The sequence below is a fragment of the Dasypus novemcinctus genome, chromosome Y (assembly GCF_030445035.2).
Source record: "Dasypus novemcinctus isolate mDasNov1 chromosome Y, mDasNov1.1.hap2, whole genome shotgun sequence".
NCBI lineage: Eukaryota > Metazoa > Chordata > Mammalia > Cingulata > Dasypodidae > Dasypus > Dasypus novemcinctus.
In genome coordinates, this window is record NC_092216.1 from 6,052,171 (window position 1) to 6,075,077 (window position 22,907).

General features: G+C 42.0%; 1 protein-coding gene across 4 annotated transcripts in view; it reads right to left on the reverse strand.

Annotated features, from left to right (window-relative positions):
• The window catches only part of LOC101414134 (neuroligin-4, X-linked), a 354,430-nt gene that overhangs the window by 274,245 nt on the left and 57,278 nt on the right, over nucleotides 1-22,907 (reverse strand). For all 4 annotated transcript variants that reach the window (XM_058292327.2, XM_058292325.2, XM_058292326.2 and 1 more), the window contains one exon: nucleotides 6,964-7,697. In XM_058292327.2, the coding sequence (XP_058148310.2) occupies nucleotides 6,964-7,435 (472 nt within the window). In that variant the 5' untranslated portion in view covers nucleotides 7,436-7,697. The remainder of the gene's footprint in view (nucleotides 1-6,963; nucleotides 7,698-22,907) is intronic.

Genomic DNA, 22,907 nt, shown 5'->3' on the forward strand with positions numbered 1-22,907 from the left:
CACATCGGAATAATATTCCATTGTATATATATACCACATTTTGTTTAGCCACTCATCAGTTGATAAACACTTGGGTTGCTTCCATCTTTTGGCTCTTGTGACTAACGCTCCTCTGAGCATTGGTAGGCAAATATCCGTTCAAGATCCTGCTTTCAATTCTTCGGGTATACACATAGTAGTGAGATTGCTGGGTCATATTGCAATTCTATGCTTAACTTTCTGAGGAATTGTCAAATCATCTTCCAAAGAGGCAGCACCTTTTTACATTGCCTCCAAACTGAGAACACCTTACCATTCTTGAGGGAAAGTATCAAGATGTAACTGTTCAGTGTTAAGAAGAAAAGAAGAGTTATTCATCAGTTGTTCTGGAGGTGGAATCTTCAATTTGAATCTTAGGAAGGGTAAGGGGTTGGGAGGGTATACAACAAATCACTCCTTATCTATTACCTTTAATTGTTTTCAGTCAATATATATATACTCTATTGTGAATGTCAAACAATATTAAAGGGTGGCAAATTGCTGTATTCATGTCCTCTTGATGCCATAAAAAATTATCACAACCTTAGTGGCTTAAAACAACACACATTTATTATGTCCTGGTTCTGGAGGTCAGAAAAGTCCCACTGAGCTAAATTCGAGATGTTGGCAAGGCTGCACTCCTTCTGGACTCTGAGGGAAGAGCTTGCTTTTATCCAGCTTCTAGAGAGTGCCCAGTCTTCGGCTCCTGGACCCCTTCCATCTTCAAGCCAACAATGAAAGACACCATCTTCTTCATATTTCATTCATCTGATTCTGACCTCATCTTCTGCCTCTTTCACATTAAGGACCTCTGTAATTGCATTGCAGCCACTAGGATAATCCAAGATGTAATCAGCTGGATTTCAAGGATATTTTAGGGTCAATTGATTAGCAACTCTTAAATTTTTTAAATTTGAGGCTACGTTGGCCAGGTAAGGAAATACATTCACAAATTCAACTGATTAAGGGGGTCGCGGTGTTATTCTAACCTACTGACATGCCTATCTCTGAAAATTTGCTGTAATCCCAACATCTAAAGCATGCCTATTACACAACTAGTGCTCAAAAAAAATTTTTTTTGGTAGTGATGAGTTGATTGCCCATCACCCACTGCCTCTTCTGGCAGATATCCTTCCCCCTGGTCCAACCAACTGGGAGACCCAGGTTCCACCATGTCTACTCTGCCTCCTGCCACCCAGGTGTGCATTTGAGACTCTAAGCAAATCAAAACTCCCCCATAGGATTTTTCTTTTTTTTTAACCACAGAATTAGGGAATCTTATCCCTCACTGGTGGTGGTGAGAATAATAGGATATAATTTCCAGTCATGCAGGAGACTCCATTACCCCACTGCATGCAGGAGGCACCTTTGAGAGAGAAGACAGAAAGCCACAATACTGAGAAGCAAAGAGATAGATATGGGGACCAGAGGTGGCATTTGAGTCACTAGTTCCAGTTGTTCTCAAAGCCCAGCTCCATCCCTACCACTTCCCCAATCTGATTTCACAATATTCCAGCATCAATCCCATAAATTTCTTTTTTCCTTAACTCCAGGTTGAGGTTAGCCAGATTTCTATCTTTGGACACAAATTCTGAGCAGTATAATTTGTAAGATTTTCAGGAGGTTATAAGAGATAAAAAGTATGCTATAATTCAAAATTATCTGTATTTTGAATTGGGGCCAGTCTACTCCACACTCTTTTGGGAATTAATGAAGACAAGGAGATCCACTCGGTTTTCCAGTCACTGCCTAGAGTCCTACTGCCATTCTTTCACTGTAGGTAGTTTGCTTACCATAGGAAGCTCCAAGTCAGCAGCTACAGATGCTTTAGGCAATTCTGTCTGTACCATGATACTGCTAATAATAGCACTCTACTCTGCATAACCCCATCCCCTGTTCCAACACTAATACCTGAGCAGTTACAACAGCCACGATAGGCACCAAATCAACCAAGATGTCTATGTTCAAGTTCAAATTCACTATCAGAGCCCCTTCCAATGAATCCCTTCCATATCCTAGAGTTCCTTCAAGGCAAACTCAACCATTTAGAGCCATCACCAAGTTTCCCTGAAAACAGTCTGTCCTTGACCTGTCCCGGGGATTTCTTTGTTCCCCGATGAAGATACGTCTGGTTGCCTACCTGTAAGTTTACTGACGTGCTTCCATACGTCTGCAAATTCCTGGAAGTCATCACCTATGCCTCGGTCCATTTGGTATTGGATTTAATAGGTCCAAAATCAATCATCACTGGATGTTTACTTAGATCATTGAGTTTAAAAAGTCCCATGACCCATTAATATAAAAAGGATGGGTGAGCAATTTCTTCTCTAGTACATCTTCCCTTCAATTTTATTTGTGACAAAAATAGAATTTTGCTTTCACAGGGATCTTAATGGCACTTGTTATTACCATCCTACAATGAAAGAATGATGATAATAACTTTGATTTATATGTGCCTTGATATTTCCCCAGTGGTTTTAGCCCTGGGAGGCAGAAGGGAATAATCATTCTCTCCTAGGCATCTCTCAAGGACAAGATTTTAAGGGACTTGTTGAAGGACACAGAGAAGATGTAGCTGTTTTGATCACCTGTGGCTCCTTCTTTTTCCCAAACCACAAAACTGGGCTCGATTGCCTTTCCCCCTCCACTCTTTTACCTTTAATAAGACTCATGTCTGGGAATTTGTTCAAAAGGTTATCTTATATTCTTCCCTTCCCTTTTAAGTCCTACTTCTAAAAAATATCAAAGGTCCTTAGAAGAAAGTTGGGATGTTTCAATAGCTACTCTTTTTGCTTTCAGTCTACCCCGGAACCAAGAAGAAATCCTGAATTCCAGTGTCTACTGAGCCCTTCCTTGCTTACGAACCAATGTAAACTTGTTATTTTCTATATCAGAGTCAGAATTCTCAGCTAGATTTGAACAATCAGCTCTAATGCATATATTCTGCTTTATTTCCGAAAGGTCACTCTTCCCCCCTCCTTCAGTCTCTCTATCTCTGTGTCACACAGGCATACAAAGACACAAATCATGCCTATTCCTTATTAACAATAGTTCATGTGTATCCTTTGGTCCCTTGAGGTCTAAAGATTGTGACCAAATTTGAGCATCTATCAAAAGGTGATATATGCAATTCAAGTTAATTAATCATGTTGATAAATTGAAATGAACTTTTCAAGTGCACTTAATCGCTGAAAACTTTAATGATTTAATGAAATTTGTTAAGTAAGAATCGGTTATACAGAGAAACATGCCTATGGTTTCTAGATCGTAGAATCAATTTATATGAACGGAATCACCTTTAGCATGTATTTCAAAGGGAATTATAAAGTTATTCTTTGCTGTAGGAAAATTGACATTTCATAAACTCTTATACTACAAAGAAATTTATAATGATTTTCCTCACACTTGTGGCTTTTACGTTTAAAGACAGATAAGCAGCCTAAGTGCCTGGAATAAAGGCTATTATTGCCACTTCATGAATTCATCTCCACGTTACATGGAGGTAGAAACCTAGAAATCTGAGCTAATCTGATCCATGCAAAAGACATATCTAGAAATTGAATTATGAAAATGGAATATGGACTTTTCGTCATCACCATTTTCTTCCCTTTGACAATTTTTTCTCAATTTTGGAGTGCTTTCCCAGCTTCTCTGCTGTACCACCATATCAATACTCTCCCTCCCTTCCTTCTTTATTTTGCAGTAGGTAGTGATATTTGCTTACCCCAAATGATTTTAACTCCATTTTTATGCACTTGTTATTCAGGCATTAGCTCCATAGCCTATTTCATTCTTTTCAACACTGTCCTTGTTTTCAGGATGCATTTATTACATGTTGATGGGAGTAAGGAATAAATTTCCTTAAATTCTCTTTTCTTTTTAGTGTATCGATTTCAGAGGGCAAGCATCATTGCAGCATTGCAGTTTTGTCTTTTCCTCTCCCTATTACTCAAGATCTTAATATACAATAAGTTAATATTCCTCTGAATAATGTGTATAAAGATGGGGTCAGCCCCAGATTTATTTTTTTAATTAGCACGGGATTGCAAATATGCTCTATGTAGGAGAAATATCTGAAATTTTCACAAGTTTAACTACTTCCTGTGTCACCTGGACATTAATTCTGAGATTTAAAATCCTAGAATTTAGAAGGGGCGTTTGTTGACATGATTAATTAAAATTGATAATACATAAAAAACACCAAGGAGATTGCCTTGTACATATACTGGTTTAGACAGATAAAAATTCCAGGGAAAACCTCCCGTGCTGATGAACAGACAGCTTACAATATGGGTACAGAAATTCAGCCTCTTGAGGTTGGGTATGGAGGCCAAAGTACTGTAAACCTCCAGGAGTATCGATTACCCTTAAAAATAAAATACTAACGAGTATTAGAGATAAATATTATTGCTGACACAGCAGCAATCATCAGGGAAACCATGGAATAACATGTATTGTGTACCACCAGCCTCAAAGGTTTGCATCCTCATCTAAACGTATATTTGACTGAAGGAGAATTTTATGCTCTTCCTTCTAAGCTTGAACATATAATTAATCATTAAACTGGGTAAAGTTTTGAGAGCAAAATAAGGTGCTAAATAATTAAAATTATATATTATTGACCAATTACGATGTTTTATTAGTGAGTTTACCTTAATAAAATATTGCCATGACATATAATCAAATTATTTTCAATCTCAAAAAAAAAAAAAGGAATATGGAAAAAAATGGAATATAGAGTTCCAAATACACACTACTGCTGCCTGTCCTGTTAGATAGATGCATTGATGGGAACTAAAACACGCCCTGCAGAAAGCTCTTTGGAGAACTCAGCATGGCACCAGCGCTCCAGTGTGCTGTACTGCTCATTCATCCAGCAAATAACCAGTAACTGAAGATCCAGTCTTCCACACTGCTTCTCAAGTTGATATAAATATTAACACACACACACCTCTCCTGCCCTAATAGACTGTGTTTGTATTGTTTTTGCCAACACGCAGGCAGGTCGTTTCAAACGCTCACTGGTGAAACCCTGTCTTCACAAGTTGTGAGGAGGTAGGATTTACCTTCTCAACCCTCTTCTCTTGGTAAGATGACTGAGATATGGTACGTTCAGCATAGAGAACTGAAAAATGGAACTAGGTGTACTATTCAGTTTAGACTGTTTTTTCATTAGGTAGTATTTTCCGGGTTTTATATTTCCAAATTCCTATTCAACGCAGAGCCACAGTGAAATGGCCCAGTGGTTTACTGTTCAGTCCACACAATTGCATCTACAGGGTTCTATAATTAGGGAGGCTATTGATTTTCCTCCGTGGGTGGTCTAATTCAGCCTGCCCTCTTACAAGGAGACATTCCATCTGAAGGGCTTCTGCTGATCATAAACATTTCCTCTATAAAGTCACTGGCTCCTAGACACGAACACGTCAAACGTATTACGAGAGCAATTTTAATCCTGCATCCTGTCTTTTTTCCACCTTTTCTGTCTTCCCTTCTTTTTAATGTTTTGTTTGAATAGTTCATTATGGGAGAGTCGGTGACTCAGGTGGCTGGTGAAATGAGAACGCTAAATTGGTTTTGGATGTCACTCTCCGTCTTCTCACACATGCACAAAGCAGCTACTCGGGGACCGTTCCGCACTGAGGCAGACTCTGAGCGAATGCAGCATCCAAATGTCAGTTTAACTCCCGGAATCACAGTCAGACCTCGGCTTCAAGAGATAATGGTGTGTTCTGTCTCCATAACGACCAAGTCACCTGCTGGTGACTCCCCGTGGCACGAAACACAGTCCTTAAATTTCTCTCTGCGGGGGCTCTCTGAGACCTTGGCCGCACACGATCCAGCTCTCAGTTTAGGTCCTCTTCTACCTGGACTGCCTTTGAGCATTTACATGGAGAATCAACTAAAAGTGCAGGTGCGGTAACATTGTGAAGATTAATGAACTCATGCAACTTTTCAGTTCAGATGTTAAGCCAAATCACACTGAAAAACATTCCCAAGTCTGAAAAAAAAAACCACATTCTCCAAAAATACAAAAGACACACACTAGTTATCTATAGTAAATAAGGCCTGTGGTTCCCATAAATTACTTCTTTTAATTTGAGTAAGATTTCCTCTTTTGTTTTCTCCTTCTCCTAGACTAAAATAAGCAATAAATGCAAATGATAATTGAGAGGCATGATATCATTGCTACACTTTAGCCTGGTTAGACTTAATGGAAAATTTTAAATGAGGTCCAGATGAACACAGAAGTATCTGAATTTTATTAATATTGGCTTAAACAAAAATATTGAGCAATATCATTCAGACAGATTTTTACTTTCCTTTATGGGGAAAAGAGGCCCTTTTTAAAGCAAACCTTTTAAAAAGGAGGTAGACTCATCTAACTACACTTATTTGGAGTTGCTTGTCAGGAATACTGAAAGATAATAAGGACTATATTTACTTTAACAAAATGGTTTCTAAGCAACGAAATCAAAGCATTTTACGAAACAGCCTTTGCTTGTGTATTAAAAACAGTCTGCTGCTCCTGTCATGACTCAAAAAAGAAAACTCTTAAGGCATCAAGGCAAAAAGGACTATCCCTTACAGTTTTCCGTTTGCAAACTTGACCATGCTAATGCTTTTGATTCTATTATTTTCTTGAGCTTTGTATTCCTTCCCAGACGATTCGATATAATAGACTGTGCTCAAACTACAAATAAACACTATAACAATCTTAAGAAAACCACCTACGAAAATAAGAATAGTACTGATCATCCCCGAGATTCTCAGTAAATACAGGTGGAACGCGCCATAATCTACGGCAATAACTGGGTCCAGCATACAAAAATAACGAACGGGTGGTAGGAAACAAAATGTACAGTCCATTATAAAACCTGCTCGTCAAATCCCCCTGCGGGGAGCTGGTGAGTGTTTCGCCTTCTGTTAACACCAGGTACTCACCGTCCTCTGTGGGCACGTAGATGTTCAGGTACAGGCAGTCTTCATTTTGATCTTGGACGTAGGTCATCAAGGTATCCAAATTGGCGGTAAACCAGATGGGCAGCATGTCGTGGAGCAGGGACCGCTCGTCCAAGTGCTGGGGGCACACCGCTGCAAACTGGGTGGCATTGCGGACCCCGGTCCAGGAGGAAGGGGGCTCCGGGGGCTGGAAGCGCCTCTCTCCAGTGGGAGGCGAGGCATAGGGGACCCCCAAATACTGCTCCACCGGACCCAAGATCTCATTGGGCAGGGGTGTTCTCAGGCCCCGGATTTTGCCGTAGTTTGTGTTGACCACGGGATACTGGGCCTGGCTGTGGGTGAGCGTGAACCTGACCGTCAGGGCGGCCATCCACAGGAGAAGGTTGGGGTTCCAGAGGACGCAGGCGGGGGCGCGGCATGGAGGCAGCCCTGAGAGTCCCTTGGGCCTCGACATGGTTCACATCCACATCCGCAGGCCTGTGTGTGTGCAGCGCGCCTGCCAGGCCAGGGGGGCTTCTCCAGGAGGGGCGCGAGGCCAGCTCGTGCACAGGGGGGGGCCCGTTAGGAACAAATGTGGCCGTTGTCTCGGCAGCCCATGGCGTGAGAGCAGCCCTCTCTTAATCCTGCAGGCAAGAAGGCTCCAAGGACGCCGTGACCTTCAAACCACTCCCGTGGTTAGCAGCTCCTCAGGGACACTCCAAGGCTGAGCAGTGAGCCTGCGGGGAAGGGAAGGCAAACCAGGTCAGTGAGGCTAAGGTCACGGCAAGTCTAACAGCTGCTCTAAGAAAGTCTTATTCATTGGCGAATTCGCACATCAGGAGCAGTCAGCAAGTGCAGGGTCTTAATTCTTGCAAAATAACCCACCACCCAGAACAGTGCCAAACACTGAGAAAACACTCAACAAGACTTGTTTGGATGAACAATCCAATGCCAAAACGGTATACGTTATGCAAAGGATGGACACGGTATCTCCTAATTATTTCACTCTTTACGAGACTGCTCAGCCAATCGGTAGATGCCCCCAACACATAGTACCTCAACTCTTTATGGAAAATGATCATTCTCGAAAAGTGTTCCACTCCAGGGAAAGTATGGGCATGCCCCAGAGACAGTTGACGGAATCTGCAAGCGTCGCTTTCAGAGGCTTATCAATGGGCATTCAGCTCCTCTCTCCCCATGGCCCTAAATCTGTTACCTAACTAAATAAGATGGTCCATCTTGAGAACCTGCTGGAGTGCTTGGCTCATCAAGGGGTCCTTCCAATTAATAGGATGCTTCCCCAGACCTTTGGGTAAGCCACAGCTAAGCCTGAGAGGAGGAACTTTTCACCCCGCAGCCCACGTACAAAGCTGACAGTAGGACTGATTATTTCCTGTATTGCCTGCAAGGCGTCTACTGTAATTTTTAAAGAGTTTTCTCTTCAGTTCGTCTCAGGTGATGGTGTGATTCTCACCAGATGAATCATTCATTGCTCATGTGATGTTATAGAGCGCGGTCCACCAGTGGACCTCGTTATAAACGACACATTAAGGGTGGAGAATGTTTCATAAATGATATATTTGGGTGGGACGCATTTCATTAGGTGTTATGAGGAGGAGATCTTTAAATATAGTTTTTCAACCCAAAAATAGATGCATTATAAGAACTTTGTAGGTTCCTGAGACTATTTCTGGATGAGAATTATGCACTTACGTGAATGGTTGAGCAACTTTTATAAAACAGCTAATTTTTAAAAATAAAACCCATCAGTCCTAGATCTACCATAGAGGAGAGTAATAGGTGGGAAGGCAGAGGAATTCCATGGTATGTGACATCCTTGGCAACGTTAATCAGAGCTGAATGAAAATGCACTAAAAATCTGGATGGTGGCTTTGAAAAGTTGGAAAAAATAGCATTATACCAAATGGCTGATTTACATGTTTGCTACTATCTTTGAATGCTACTGCAGACAACATTTGGCTTTGTGCCACAAAGTGATCCAATTTCTAAATAATTAAGAAAGAGCCAAAAACAGGCAAGAGGGATGACAGGTTTGCATGACACTGTTCTCCTAAAAGCCCGTCTGCTTCTCCACAGCATTGGGTCTTCTTTTGGGAACCTTCCTTACTGTATTAGGTGGCACTATTCACCTTTCGTTTAGACAGCCTTGGGTCCCAGATGCTCAACCTTGGTGAACGGGAGGAAGTAAATCCACGTCTCTAAGCTGCAGGTAAAAATGGCACATCATACCTGCTTCCAAGAGCCATGGAGAGCAGACAATGGGGTAGTGTACAGGGGTGCAGAGGCAAGACGTGACTCAATAACTACACCGTGTTAAGATTGCACACGCAGACTCCTTTATCACAGGACGGACAAAAGCCACAGTAGAGGCTGGAGTCCACGCCGTTTCTGGCCCAAAGAACTCAATAAGCATAGAACTAGCCTGACAGAGTTGTCCCAGGACTTGTACAGATGTGAGAACTTCCTACCCCACTCCTTAAATTCTCCAGCTCAAAATGGATGAGAAAATCTACAAAGCACTTACTCCCGAAGACTGCCCAGAAACTACACGTTTCTGGTGTTTTAATCAAATCCCCCGCTCCGCTGTCCAAACACACTTCCCCCACAAGATGGCTAAGACAGGTGGAGAGAGGGGGGGAACTGGCCCATTCAAAGCAGGGGCTGGGGGACGACGCAGCACGAACTAGCTCTGAGTTAGGGATTCACGGGTCGAAGGCTAGCTCTTTATTTTTTTCACTCCTCATTTTTTTTGGTATTTAGCTCACATGAGCATAATTCAAGTTAAAGCTCAGAGGGTCCCAACCTCCCAGCTGTTGACATTTGCAGCACGGAATTCCCTGTGCATTATTACAGGATGCTCAGAAGCACCCCTGGCCTCCACCCACTACGTGCCAATAGCATCCGTCCCTCCCACGGTGACAAAAACCTTCCAGACCTTGCCAAGTGACCTGTGGAGGGCAAGGTCACACCTGGGTGAGAAGCCATGGTCGGATCCATAACTTAATGGAATTGTGGTGGACATGGAAACAGTAATGTTTCATGGGTCTGGTTGAAGGTTAAAATCAGTGGGTGTGAGTAACTGAAATATTTGGTAACTTTCACATTTTTTATGTTACAAGAAACCCTGTTTTAAAGATAAACCTATTAATGTGCATCATCGTCACTAAACAATTCCTGTACATTTTAACTAGCAAAGGGCTTGTGGAGGGGGCAGACCTCTCACGGACTGTTCACAATCTGAAAAGGATTCATTCCATAAAAGGTGATATGTTGTTACTCATCGAAATTTTACTTTTCCCCCCAAAATAAAGGGGAGGCTATAAAAAGAATTGTTTTTGAATAAATCTTTTAAGGAAGAAAATAATACAAATCATAGCTTCTCTGGGAAAAATATAATTTGGGAGCTCACAAGGACATTTTGGCCAGTTTTTTTCTGCAAAGGTTGCACAGTGATATTTCAGAATGATATTTCCACTTGATTTATAATATTTCAGAATAATTCCCCACAGAACTGTGGTTGTAATTAAGACAGGGCTCAAACCATTTAGGTGTATTAGAATACAAATAAGTCAAAATTAAAATTGCAATAAATTTCTCCCCCAAGGGGCATGTCTCAAATGCAGATCGGTTTAATCATAAAATAGACATTGAAAAAAAAGTGAGGCCAGCCTAAATGCCTTTTGGTATTTTGGCCTTAGAAGAAATAAATAAAACCCCATCTCCCAAGTGGTTAGTGTTTTGGCCTTTGTCTGGCCGTTGACTCTGTTAGAAGGCAGGCATCTGTGGATACGTGCTTCTAGAAAAACAAAACAAAATAAAAAACTGAGAACTGACTGTGTGGAAGAAACATCCCCTGTGTGTTACTTTCAGCCACACTTAAAGTGTGGAATGTGCAGAGATCTTCCTTGTCAAGAAGATGCTAACAACCTGAGGCCCTTAAAAGGCCTTCCTTGCATTCCAAAACATTCTTTTTTTTTAAAAAGATTTATTTATTTATTTAATTTCCCTCCTCCCCCGGCTGTCTGTTCTCTGTGTCTATTTGCTGCGTCTTGTTTCTGTCCGCTTCTGTTGTCGTCAGCGGCACAGGAAGTGTGGGCAGCGCCATTCCTGGGCAGGCTGTACTTTCTCTCACGCCGGGCGGCTCTCCTTACCGGGTGCACTCCTTGCGCGTGGGGCTCCCCCATGCGGGGGACACCCTTGCATGGCACGGCACTCCTTGCGGGCATCAGCACTGCACATGGGCCAGCTCCACACGGGTCAAGGAGGCCCGGGGTTTGAACCACGGACCTCCCATGTGGTAGACGCCCTAACCACTGGGCCAAAGTCCGTTTCCCCCAAAACATTCTGAGAGCATCAGGAAAACAAGTCTAGCAGAGCCTGTCCTTGCCCAAATCTGAGATGGACGACCACCCTTCTGTAAGAGATTCCACATACACCCCTACCCGAGATTCACCCCATGATGGCAATCAGCCAATTAGTATATTTTTGTTAGATTAATATTTTGGTCTTGATCTCATCAAGTAGGTGAGCCAGGCAAAGTTACAAGCTACTGTGTGCCTTCCCACATCTTACAGTTCTTGGTACATTCACCTATGTCATTTCCATCGGTTCTAAAAACAGATCCCGTAAAAATCTACCATGTTGAGTCATGAAGTGCAGATGAGAAGAAAGAATTAGGGGAGCAAAATAAAGAGGGCAAATATATTTCCTTCAGGGTCGTTTTGCGCCTTAGTGTGGGCTGAGGGCATCACCTCTTTGTTCTCACACTGAAGTTGAAAGGGTTAGAAGCACACTTGGGCCACAGAGGGAAGATCTGAAATTTTTCGGTGGGAGGCTTTGCAGGGGCCAAAGTGCACCAGGAGAAAGGAATAAATGGAGGACCCTATGTGGGCCAGACAAGACTGCTTGGCAAGAAGACACTATTGAGATTATAGATCAACTATATGATCAAGAAAAAAGCATCCATTACTCTAGAACAACTAGGTGCTTGCTATACCTGTACCTCAGCACCCAATGGCCACAGAAATAGGACAAGACCAAAAACTGAGCCAGCTGCCAGGCAGGAAGTTTTCTACAAAGATTGCTGCTCTGCATGGTGCAAAGAAAAACGGGGAGGGCTATTGTTTCTGGCTGCAAGAAGCTTACATTCTCGTGATATTATCCTCAACTGGGGTGCTTTGTTCTTATTCAACTTCTATAAATATGAAGGTAACAAGTGGATTGGCCTACAGTAAAAGCTCGTAAATGCCTGATCTTCTGTCTAAATTAAGCTTTTACCAAACATGTTCCCAACTCGAAATCTCCTAACTTGCAGATTTCTCCAGGTTTGGTGCTGCCCTCTCTCTTCAAATTCTAACCTATTTTCTGAAGGTCAAGCTGTCTTGACTCCAAGAATTTTCCCACTTGGATAGCTTGCTGTGCCCCAAAAATTCCATTTTGGGGGAAGCGGACTTGGCCCAGTGGTTAGGGCATCCGTCTACCACATCAGAGGTCCGCGGTTCAAATCCCAGGCCTCCTTGACCCGTGTGGAGCTGGCCCACGTGCAGCACTGATGCCCGCAAGGAAGTGCCATGCCACGCAGGGGTGTCCCCGCGTAGGGGAGCCCCATGTGCAAGGAGTGCGCCCTATAAGGAGAACCGCCCAGCGTGAAGGAAAGCGCAGCCTGCCCAAGAATGGCGCCACACACACAGAGAGCTAACACAACAAGATGACGCAACAAAAAGAGACACAGATTCCCGTGCCTCTGATAAGGATAGAAGCGGTCACAGAAGAACACACAGTGAATGGACACAGAGAGCAGGCAACTGGGGCAGGAGGGGGGAAGGGGAGAAAAATAAATAAATAAATAAATCTTTTTTTTTTTTATTCCATTTTGAGCCACCCAACTGCCTCCCTACTTTTGTTCCACATTTCAAGACATGGCACCATTTTTTCTAATTGTTTAGACTATTTTCAAAGTCATCTTCAGTGGCTCCTCTTCCAGCAATCCCACAACACATAGGTCCTCATTCCTGCCCAGGGAAATGCGGATGAAATCATAACAAATTGGTGAAAGTTAGAAAGACGAATGCTTCCAAATACTGAGAAAAAATGTGGCACCAATGACCCTCCCATACACCACTGGCACAATCCAATTGGAAAACAACATTGCACTGTGTAGGAAAAGTCAAGCAGGAAGAATCCTATAATGCAGATAAATACACACACACACACACACACACACACAGATAGATTCTATATTTCTCCTAGACAGCTTCTTGAATATTGGCATTAGAAGCGATGTATACAGGAAGGTCCATTTTAGCCCAGGTCATCATAGCAAAACAATGAGAAACAACCCAGATGTCCATGAATAGGAGAATGGATACATAAATACTGGCATATTAAAACAATACCACACAACAGGGAAAATGAATAAAAAACAGATAAATGTTTTAAAATGGATAAAATCTCAAAAATACAAGGCAAGGGAGCTTTCTCTTGGGGGGTATCGAGTGTTTGTAAATAAAACTCAGTTTAAAAATTAAAAAATGAAGTCAGAAGAATATATACAGTATGTTCTTTTTTTAAAAAGATTTATTATTTATTTTTCTCCCCTTTCCCTCCTCCCCAGTCGTCTGCTTTCTGGGTCCATTCACTGTGTGCTCTGTGTCTGCTTGCATTCTTGTCAGTGGCACCGGGAATCTGTGGCTCTTTTTGTTGCGTCAGCTTGCTGTGTCAGCTCTCTGTCTGTGTGGTGCCACTCCTGGGCGGGCTGTGCTTTTTTTTCACAAGGTGACTCTCCTTGCAGGGCACACTCCTTGCACATGGGGCTCTCCTACACAGGGGACACCCCTGCATGGCACAGCACTCCTTGCGCACATCAGCACTGCACGTGGGCCAGCTCACCACATGGGTCAGGAGGCCCTGGGTTTGAACCATGGACCTCCTATGTGGGAGGCGGACACTCTACCCATTGAGCCAAATCCGCTTCCCAGAATGGTTTTATCTACATAGTACTAAAACTGGATAACACAATGCTTGGAGCTACGTGTGTGCTAAATTGTAGAATGAGCAAAAGAGTTCTTGGATAATAGTTGCCTCTGCTTGGCAGGAGGGAAAAGTGCAACCCATATGGAAACACACAGACACTGGTATTATTCTATTTCTTAGTTCAGTGGCTATTCTGTTTAATTTCTGTTCTTTAAACTTGTATTCACATTTTTAAGCTCTATTTTATGTATATTATTATTTCACAGTACAGTGTAATCATGAGATGCTTGTTTTAATGGGTTTCACTCAATAAGTTTATTTTTCCAAGCACTATCAAATGTCTTGGATTTTTCAAACGAAGGGAAAAACAAAAACAGTTTTCTCAAACTCAGGGGAATGATCGTGGGTGCACATATCCCACACAAAACAGCAGCATCACTGGGACAGAGCATCAGATAAGTGAGTAGCAACTGCCTTTCCACTAATTAGCCCAGGAACCTTTGGCCCACCACTCATCCACCCGGGGCTTCAGCAACCCTGATGACAAAATGAGGGCTTGGACAAAGGGCCTCTTGAGTTGCTTTCAGCACAATGATGCTTTGAAACCTCTATTATTATGAAAAAGGGGTGTGAATGAAATACTGAAGACAGTGGGAACAAAGTTCCCCAATGAACTACAGAAACCTTAACTTAAGGGAGATAATTGGTGCTGGAAGAAAATAGGAAGGATTTTGTAAGATGGAGATAATGTAGCCTTACAGATATATCCTTAAAAATATATTTTTCAATGCGACATAAGGAGGCCCCAGTAGGAGAACTGCATCCATCAGCCATGTGAGATCTAAGCCCCCTCTTGATATAGAGATGGAGTGGGCATAATAACCATCCCAGGGTCCACAGGCTGGAGGAATAGAGTGTAGACTAGAGTGGACTTACTGGTATTCTACTATGGAACTATTGTGACTAGTAATGGAAGAAATTGTAGCACTGAGGTGGAGAAAGTGGCCATGGTAGTTGCTGGGGGCAGGGAGAGGGAAGAAGAAGAGATGTGATGTGGGGGCATTTTTGGCACTGGAGTTGTCCTAAATGATACTGCAGTGTCAGATGCTGGGCATTATATGTCCTGCCATAACCCACTAAATGGACTGGGGGAGAGTGTAAACTACAATGTAAACTATTATCCATGCGGTGCAGCAGTGCTCCAAAATGTATTCACCAAATGCAATGAATGTGCCACGATGATGAAAGAGATTGTTGATGTGGGAGGAGTGGAATGAGGGGAGTGGGGGGTATGTATATGGGGACCTCTTATATTTTTTGAATGTAACATTTTTAGAAAAATAGAAAAAAAAAAAAAAGAAAAAGAAATAATATAAAGAAAAGAGTCCCCAAATTTTCTTTTACTTGAATTCTATGTGAAGTTTCAGAATGACCGTTAATTGGCTTTCCCCCAATATCCATTGACTCATGGTTCCATATACTCTTCTCCCTGTATCTCATATATAACTATGTAGCATTTGTACTTGAACCTATAGTTGATAGAGACATGAGACAGACGCCACGGTAGATGGGGGAATACAGAAGGGTATAGGCACTTATTTTGGTCACTAAATCCTGATAAATTCAGTGAAAACAGTTCCTTCGGTTGAGTAATCAGACTTTCTCCCTTGCCTCCTCATCCCACAGAAACTTGCCCAGTGCCCTTTATGCTGGAGATAACAAAGCATGTGCTATGTCACACTGATATCTGTTTTCAGACAGATGGCCCTGAGCCCAAGTAACCTAAAGAACAAAAGGTTCACAACTCCCCAATAAACACCAAAAGGCTTCTTCAGTCATGCATTAAGTATGTACGAAGCAGTAAGGAGCAATGGAGAGAAGCATGCCCTCTGGACTCAGTTCTAGAGGCTGCCACTAACTTTTACTCCACCAATGATGGGGGAGAAATGTTTCCATCACCTGTGAATGTCTCTGTTTTTTTTCATCTATAAAATAACATGATGTAACCCATGGATGTCACTGTTTTTGCTATTTATACGTGTGGGGGTATATTTATGTGCAAATACATATATACATATATTCATAAACTATCTAAGTCCAAATATGCATATGAATATTTAGGTACACATACATAAATTTAGAAGTACTGGCCCACCAAGTAACTACTAATTATAATTGCTGCTCTATGTTAGAATATAAACAAGTGATCCCACTGTGAAACCCACTTTCATAAATATCAAGACACACCTATCAAGTGCCCATCCTCAAGGAATATACCGTCCAGGTGATGACATAAAACCTGTATTTAAGCAAGCATAGGATCCAATGACTCCCTCAACCTCCTTCTCTGGGATTGTGGGCTTCTGCAGGATGGAATTGGAATGGAGTAACTAAGCGACGTGCATAAAATGTTAGACGCCTAAGAGGGAGCTGAGCCAGAGGGCTACGTAATCATGGGCCATATGTGAGTTAAGCATTGAAATCCAAGAATGTAAATGAAAGCCTCCCAAGATTTACAGAGAGTGGGAAAGATTATACCAGAAGGAACATTCACATAATAGCACAGTCGTTTCCTAAATGTTGAGGTTCATGCTAGACTGTAAGCAAATAGAAGGTCCTTAGCAAAGGGCGAGAAAAGATGCAGAAGGCGCCTGGTGGTTTGGCAGTGGATGGCGTGATGGTGGTACGGTGATGTGAGTGGGGTGGATGGTGCTGGAGTGACTGGGGTTGGGGGGTGGTTGGCCTATCCATAGAGCTGGGGGGAGGGGGAAAGGAAGGAATGGGTGAACTTTGGGGATATTGAAGACTGTGGTTGAGAATAATACCTCTTTTGGCAACTATGGTGGGGAAGGTCAATGGTGCAGGATGTCGGTGGTGGGGGGATGTGTGGGTAAGGGTACACCTGGGACATGCCTCTATGAGAGTATGAATGTGTTCATAGGGTCATAGGGTTTATTTCAGTGACTAGAGACTCAAACAATAGCCCACAAAATATTAAATTACCATCCTGGGGAGTCCTGCTGTGATCTCAAACTTAGGGGCAAGAATCTCTAGCTACATAGGCAGGGCCTAGTAAAAGAAACCCGACCAATACACCAAACCCTCAATATTAATGCTTGTACTTATGAACCTTATCCTTGTATAACTGAAACTTGGCCTAATAATAAACTATTGCCTAAGAGTTAACCTCCGAAAATCTCCTTGTTTCTCAAATGTGGCCTCTCTAAGCCAAATGCAGGAAATAAACTCACTACCACCACACCCCCTCCAGCAAGGGACATGACTCCTGGGAATGGGCCTCCCTGGCACCAAGGGATTAATACTAACTGCTATCCAGCAATACACATTTGGAAAAAGACCTTGACCAAAATGGGGAAACATTAAATACAAAAAAGTTTTTTACAGCTAAGAGATTTCAAAGAGAGTTGGGAGATCATTCCAGAGGCTACACTTCTGCATGTCTCAGGTGGATCTCGCTAACTGCCACAGTAAGCAAGGCTCAAACATCGGAGCTTCTGGGGGCTCTTATCCAGACAGTATAGGCAAGGCACACAACTCCATGAAATGAGCACCTTGTCAGTAGGTCTGACTTTGAAATATATGATAACCCATTTCTCTAATGTAACAATGTTAAACTTATAATTTCCCTACACGTGATCCTGGTAGCCCTTTTATTTGAACTTATAATTAGCACTATAACAGTTAAATATATGTCCCAGAGAATAAAATCTTCAATCTGTTCATATGCCGGTTGAGCCCTGCATCTCAATAAAGTTGCGGCCAACATCTACTCTCCAGTTCATTAGACTCACCCAGGACAACTAACAAAATGATGAAGGTGGACAACCCCATCCTAAAAAACAGAGAGTATCTACAACTGCAAGCAAAACACTCCTTCCACCTGCCTCATAAAATCTAAGCCCCCTCTCAATCTGAAGCAGAGTGGATATTACCATCCCCAAATCCTCAAGATTGAGGAATAAACAAACATAAGGGGGGTAGGGAATGCAAAGTAGACCTATTATTATTCTAGTAATGAAAAAACACGTAACAATGCAATAAGCATAATGGTTACTAGAGATCCTGAGGGGCGGGAGAGGGAAGAATAGGTGTAACTTGGGGCATTTTGGGGACACTGAAATTGTCCTGCATGACATTGCAATGACAGATACAGGCCATTATATATTTTGTCAAAACCTATAAAACTGTGCAGTGCAAAGTGTAAACCATAATGTGAATTATAGACCATGGTTAGTAGCAATGTTTCAATGTGTTCATCAATTGTAACAAATTATCACAGGAATGAAAGATGTTATTAATAGAGGAAAATGTGGGAGGGGTAGCGGGTGTGGTATATGGGAATCCCCTATACTTTTTAAAAATTTTTTATTTATTTCTCTCTCCTTCCCCACCCCTCATTGTCTGCTCTCTGTGTCCATTCACTGTGTGTTCTTCTATGTCCACTTGTATTCTTGTCAGGGGCATTCCCCTACACTTTTGATGTAACTTTTCTATAATCTAAAAGTTCTCTAAAAATAAAGTTTATTATATGAAAAAAGTATCAGGTCAAAAGCAAACATGAAATTTGAAAAAACCAATAGAAGTAACTCAAAGTATCTGAATTACGCCAAAACATTTAGGAGTTATCTAAGGTAAAATATTGTTTTTTCCCCCCATTCTCCTGTTTTATTTTCCCCCCAGGGTACTTATCACACACTGCAGGCATCTTATTTATTAGTTTAGACATATAGTTCTATCTCCTGAAATAAAATGTTGGATTTTTCACAGCTTGTTCCCCACTGAATCCCAAGTTCCTAAACAATGCATAAGAGGTACTTAATAAATTTTTGTTAAAAGAATAAATTTTCAAGAAAATCTAGTAAGGATGTGAGCAAATGGGAAATCGTACATTTGTAAAGGTGTAATGTACTGGGGGAAGGAACAAAAATTCCCAAGGACAAAACTGTATATTTACAGTCGATATGAAAAACTAAAAAGGCTGCATCTTTTATAAGTAGAGTGATCCAGAAATAGGACATTTAAAAAAAGGAGCCTGGATGTCAAACACAGGAAAATCCTCAAGAGTGCATTTAGCTTGGTCCTGGGGGTACTACAGTAAGCCTCTACTTCAGCCACCAGCTCTGCTCATGTTCCCAACAGAAACGTCCTTTGGACTCCACGATTCAGCTCCAAGTAGTCTGACTACAAGGATTCCATCGGTGGCAAGAGAGATTTGGTTCACTCTTTGACACAGCAATAAAAAGAGTTAGACCCTTTGGCACTTTACCAGCTTGCCCTATTTTTATTAAGCCTAATTTAGAAAATGATTCAGAACAGTTCTCAGGTAATAACCTGCTCTCCCTTCTGCAAGCCAAGTAAGGAATTCCAGCTGTCATGCACTCTACACCATTAAGGCTTTCTCATAGCAGTGTAGAGTGAGCAAAAATAATCCTGATCGCCTAAAGGAAATACTCAAGAGATGGAAAGTTGAATGCGTTCTCCTGCAAAGAAAACCTACCAGTTGTGCAAGGAAAGAGTAGCCCAGTCATAATTACCACAGCTTGACCAGGAGGCAGGTCCTAGGACCTGGTAGGCCCACCCTGTCTGACCTGTAATTTAATGCTTGGACACCTTGAGAAAAATGTGAGTAAGGACAACTGTGGACTTCCAAGCGGAAGACAACAAGAATGATGTTGGGTAATGATGGGTACTTGTCTGCATATGTAGCTTTGAAACCGCTCTTCAAAGCTCTGCTAATGATGCACTGTCCAAGGAGGAGAAAGTCTTCAGGCAGCTACAGGGTTCCATCTGGTATAACCCGAGGTAGAGTGCCCCACTGCATCTCACTTTTGTGGCTCGTCTTCTGTTTGCTGATGGTGCGTCATCTGTACAGAAGAACCCATATCTTGGAAGTGTTTCAGAGCTAGATTCTCTCATGTTTTTGGGTGCTGCAGACATTTGAAAAGATGAGGTGAGGAGGTGCTGATGCGCTGTGGGGTTGAACTATACAATAGCTCTTTCACAGGTTTACTTCCTGGTCATGAAGCTGTACAGGCTCCCAGGACAGAAAAGACCTGACTCCAGTCTTGAAGCCCAACATCCATCATCTGTACCCATTCTCCAAAACGTTTCCTCTGCATTTGCCAGATGCAGAAATCAACTTGTGAGAAGGCTCTTCCACCCCAACATCTGACCTTCAGCATCCATCTCCAGGAAATGCTCAAGGCTTCCAGCAACTGAAGGAGAAGCCTCCCTTCAAAACCCTGGTATCTGAAATTAGCATGGGAAAGGAGAAATGCAGAGCAAAAGGCAGCTAGTTAGGGCAAGAGGTGGGGTCAAAGTAAAGCTAAGAACACAGGACAGGGGGCCAAGGGTGTCTCCTTGGAAATCTCCCTCCAAACTCTTACCAACATTGTAACAAATCAAAATCCATTCAAATGGCATGCATTTTCTCAAAAGTGGCAGTAAATAGCACTCCCTACTAATTGCTCTTGAGACTACCAAATTTTTTAAAAGTGACAACAATAAAGTCTATAACCCACCAGATTCCTCACTTTCTGTTTTGCAAAAAGAAGTCTAGGCGCCTGCTTCCCATGCACGAGGCCTTGGCTTCAATCCCCGCTATCTTCTAAAAACAAAAAAAAGAAGTCTAATACCCTATCCTCTAGACTGGAAGGTGATTACTCTCACATTTTCCACCCCTCCAAAAGTCCTACCTGGACATGCAGATTTTTTTAAAAAAACAAGGGTGTATGAAATAAGGAAATGATCCTTTCCACTGCATCAGTTGGAGAGGTCCTTAACACAGGGTAGATGGGTCCTGCCTGTCCCAACCATCCTTGGGTAGACTAAAAGGGTCTTTAAGCTTGAATGGACAAGAGGAATTGCACCTTTATTTTCATCATGATCTGAAATGTAATTTTTCTTTCAATTATGAATATCACATCTCTCTCACACAATAATATTAGTAATCCCTGCACCTTTGTGTTCAACAGAAATCAGATACTTTCCTATCAAACTACTGACATTATAGCTATCTCAAAATACTGTTCATGCTCACCTGTATTTGAAATTGTGGCAATTATGAGACTCAGAACTAGATCTGGTTATTTGATACACAATAAAGATACCCATATCGTCGTATATTTTTAAAATACTTTGAAATCGGAATTCCTTCTAAGCCAATTTCTTATTTTATTTTATGTACTTAAGAACATTATTTTTTAAAAAGGGTGAATCTTTTTCACCAAACTGACAATGGGTTCTACCACACACACGCAGTTAGGAACTGCTGCTTAATTAATTGCCAAGATAAATCACGCCACCTATTATTTCTAGCTGTCATGCCCTGGTGGGTAAAATAACGGTTATAGAACTTCTTCTGGTAGGTAAGGTAGTTGCAGCTGGAGAATTCAGAGCCTACACACTCAACTGTCTCATACAAGGATTATCTGGCTACTCTTTCGTGACCCGAGACCAGGGTGCCTTGAGCCTCTGCAGAGATTCCCCATCCATCCCACTCCTCTAAGAGAACATGTGACAGGCCAAGTACCATGCAAGCTCTCGTGTATTTCACAACGGAGGGCAAATCCCACCCAACCTGTGACTTAAGACTAGACTAGAGTAGGTCTAGCCCTTGCCCCTTTCCTGACGTGTAACGTGAACCACGTTCCTTTCACATCGCAAATCCTCCACTTGCTTCCCTTTAATACACACTTTCGGGGGAAGACTTCCTTCTGTCTGGCACCTCTTTCCACAGAGATAAGGATGTAAAAAGGTTGAGAGCTGGATACTGTAATCAGGTGTCACACATGTTTCTTCAATTAATGCTTTCCTCGGCTATTTTCAGACTTCCTATTAAGAGCTATTCTTTCACCCCGGCTGACTCCTCTTAACCCAATTAAACCCAATTAAATCTTCTGCCACAATTGTTCTATTTTCTCCATGTTTAATTATCCCTTAACAAGTCTCTGTTACTGCATGTTCCCTTCAATTGGCCCACCAAAGACGCTGTAACTCAAGAATGCAATGCGCATATATATATATATGTATAATCTTAACGTTAAAAACATCATCTGGCAAATGTCTGAGTGGAAATCTACCAAGGGAAAGAGCCATTTTAAAACAAAGTTCCTATTACTTCTCCAAGAATCGGAGCATTGCAGACTGATAAAGAAGTTTTAAAGCATCACACACAAACCCATTCACTTCTCTTAAGAATACCCTTTCAATTAATTAGAAAAAAAATTAGATCGTACTAAATTCATGGCAGACCAGATGCTGATTTTCAAATAACTGGTTTCAACATGAATTAACAAATAAACGTCAACTGCATATATATGAAACCACTAATCCAAATTTTTTGTTTTTAACATACCACATTAAAAATCACAAGCCCATTCCCTGAAGGCAGCCATTTCGTGGTCTAATTTTACACCCCAAAACATCAGAGCTTTCAGAAATTCACTAAAGACCATCAAAAACCTGCCCTCTGGTTAAGGGCATTCTCAGAGAGTTCAATTTGGGAGCCAAAACCTGTCAAAGGAAAAGAAAATGAGCAGAGGCAGCGTGAAGACTTTTGCGTTCTCCTCCTAGAAACAGGCTGGTTTTCCAGACCAGAGAAAAGCCAAGCTAGAACCAAGAGAAGGACCTCGACAGAGAAGGGAGTGAGGGCATACGTTCTACCTCCATCAGGAACTGGAGAAAGAGATTCCAAGATAAGGTCCCATCAGAAAGCCGTCTCTAAAGGTCAGCACTGAGCAGGTCTACTGAGGTAGCTTCTCCTAGAAGAGCTGCTCCTCCAAAGTTAAATGCTTTGGTAAGCCACTGGCTTCTTATTTCATTGTACAGAGACCTAGACCCTGGGAAGAAGGCAGCTTAACATACCATCTGGTGTATTATCAGGGGACTTGGTTGAAGGTATACTAAAGACATTTGGACTATGCCAGCTGCCA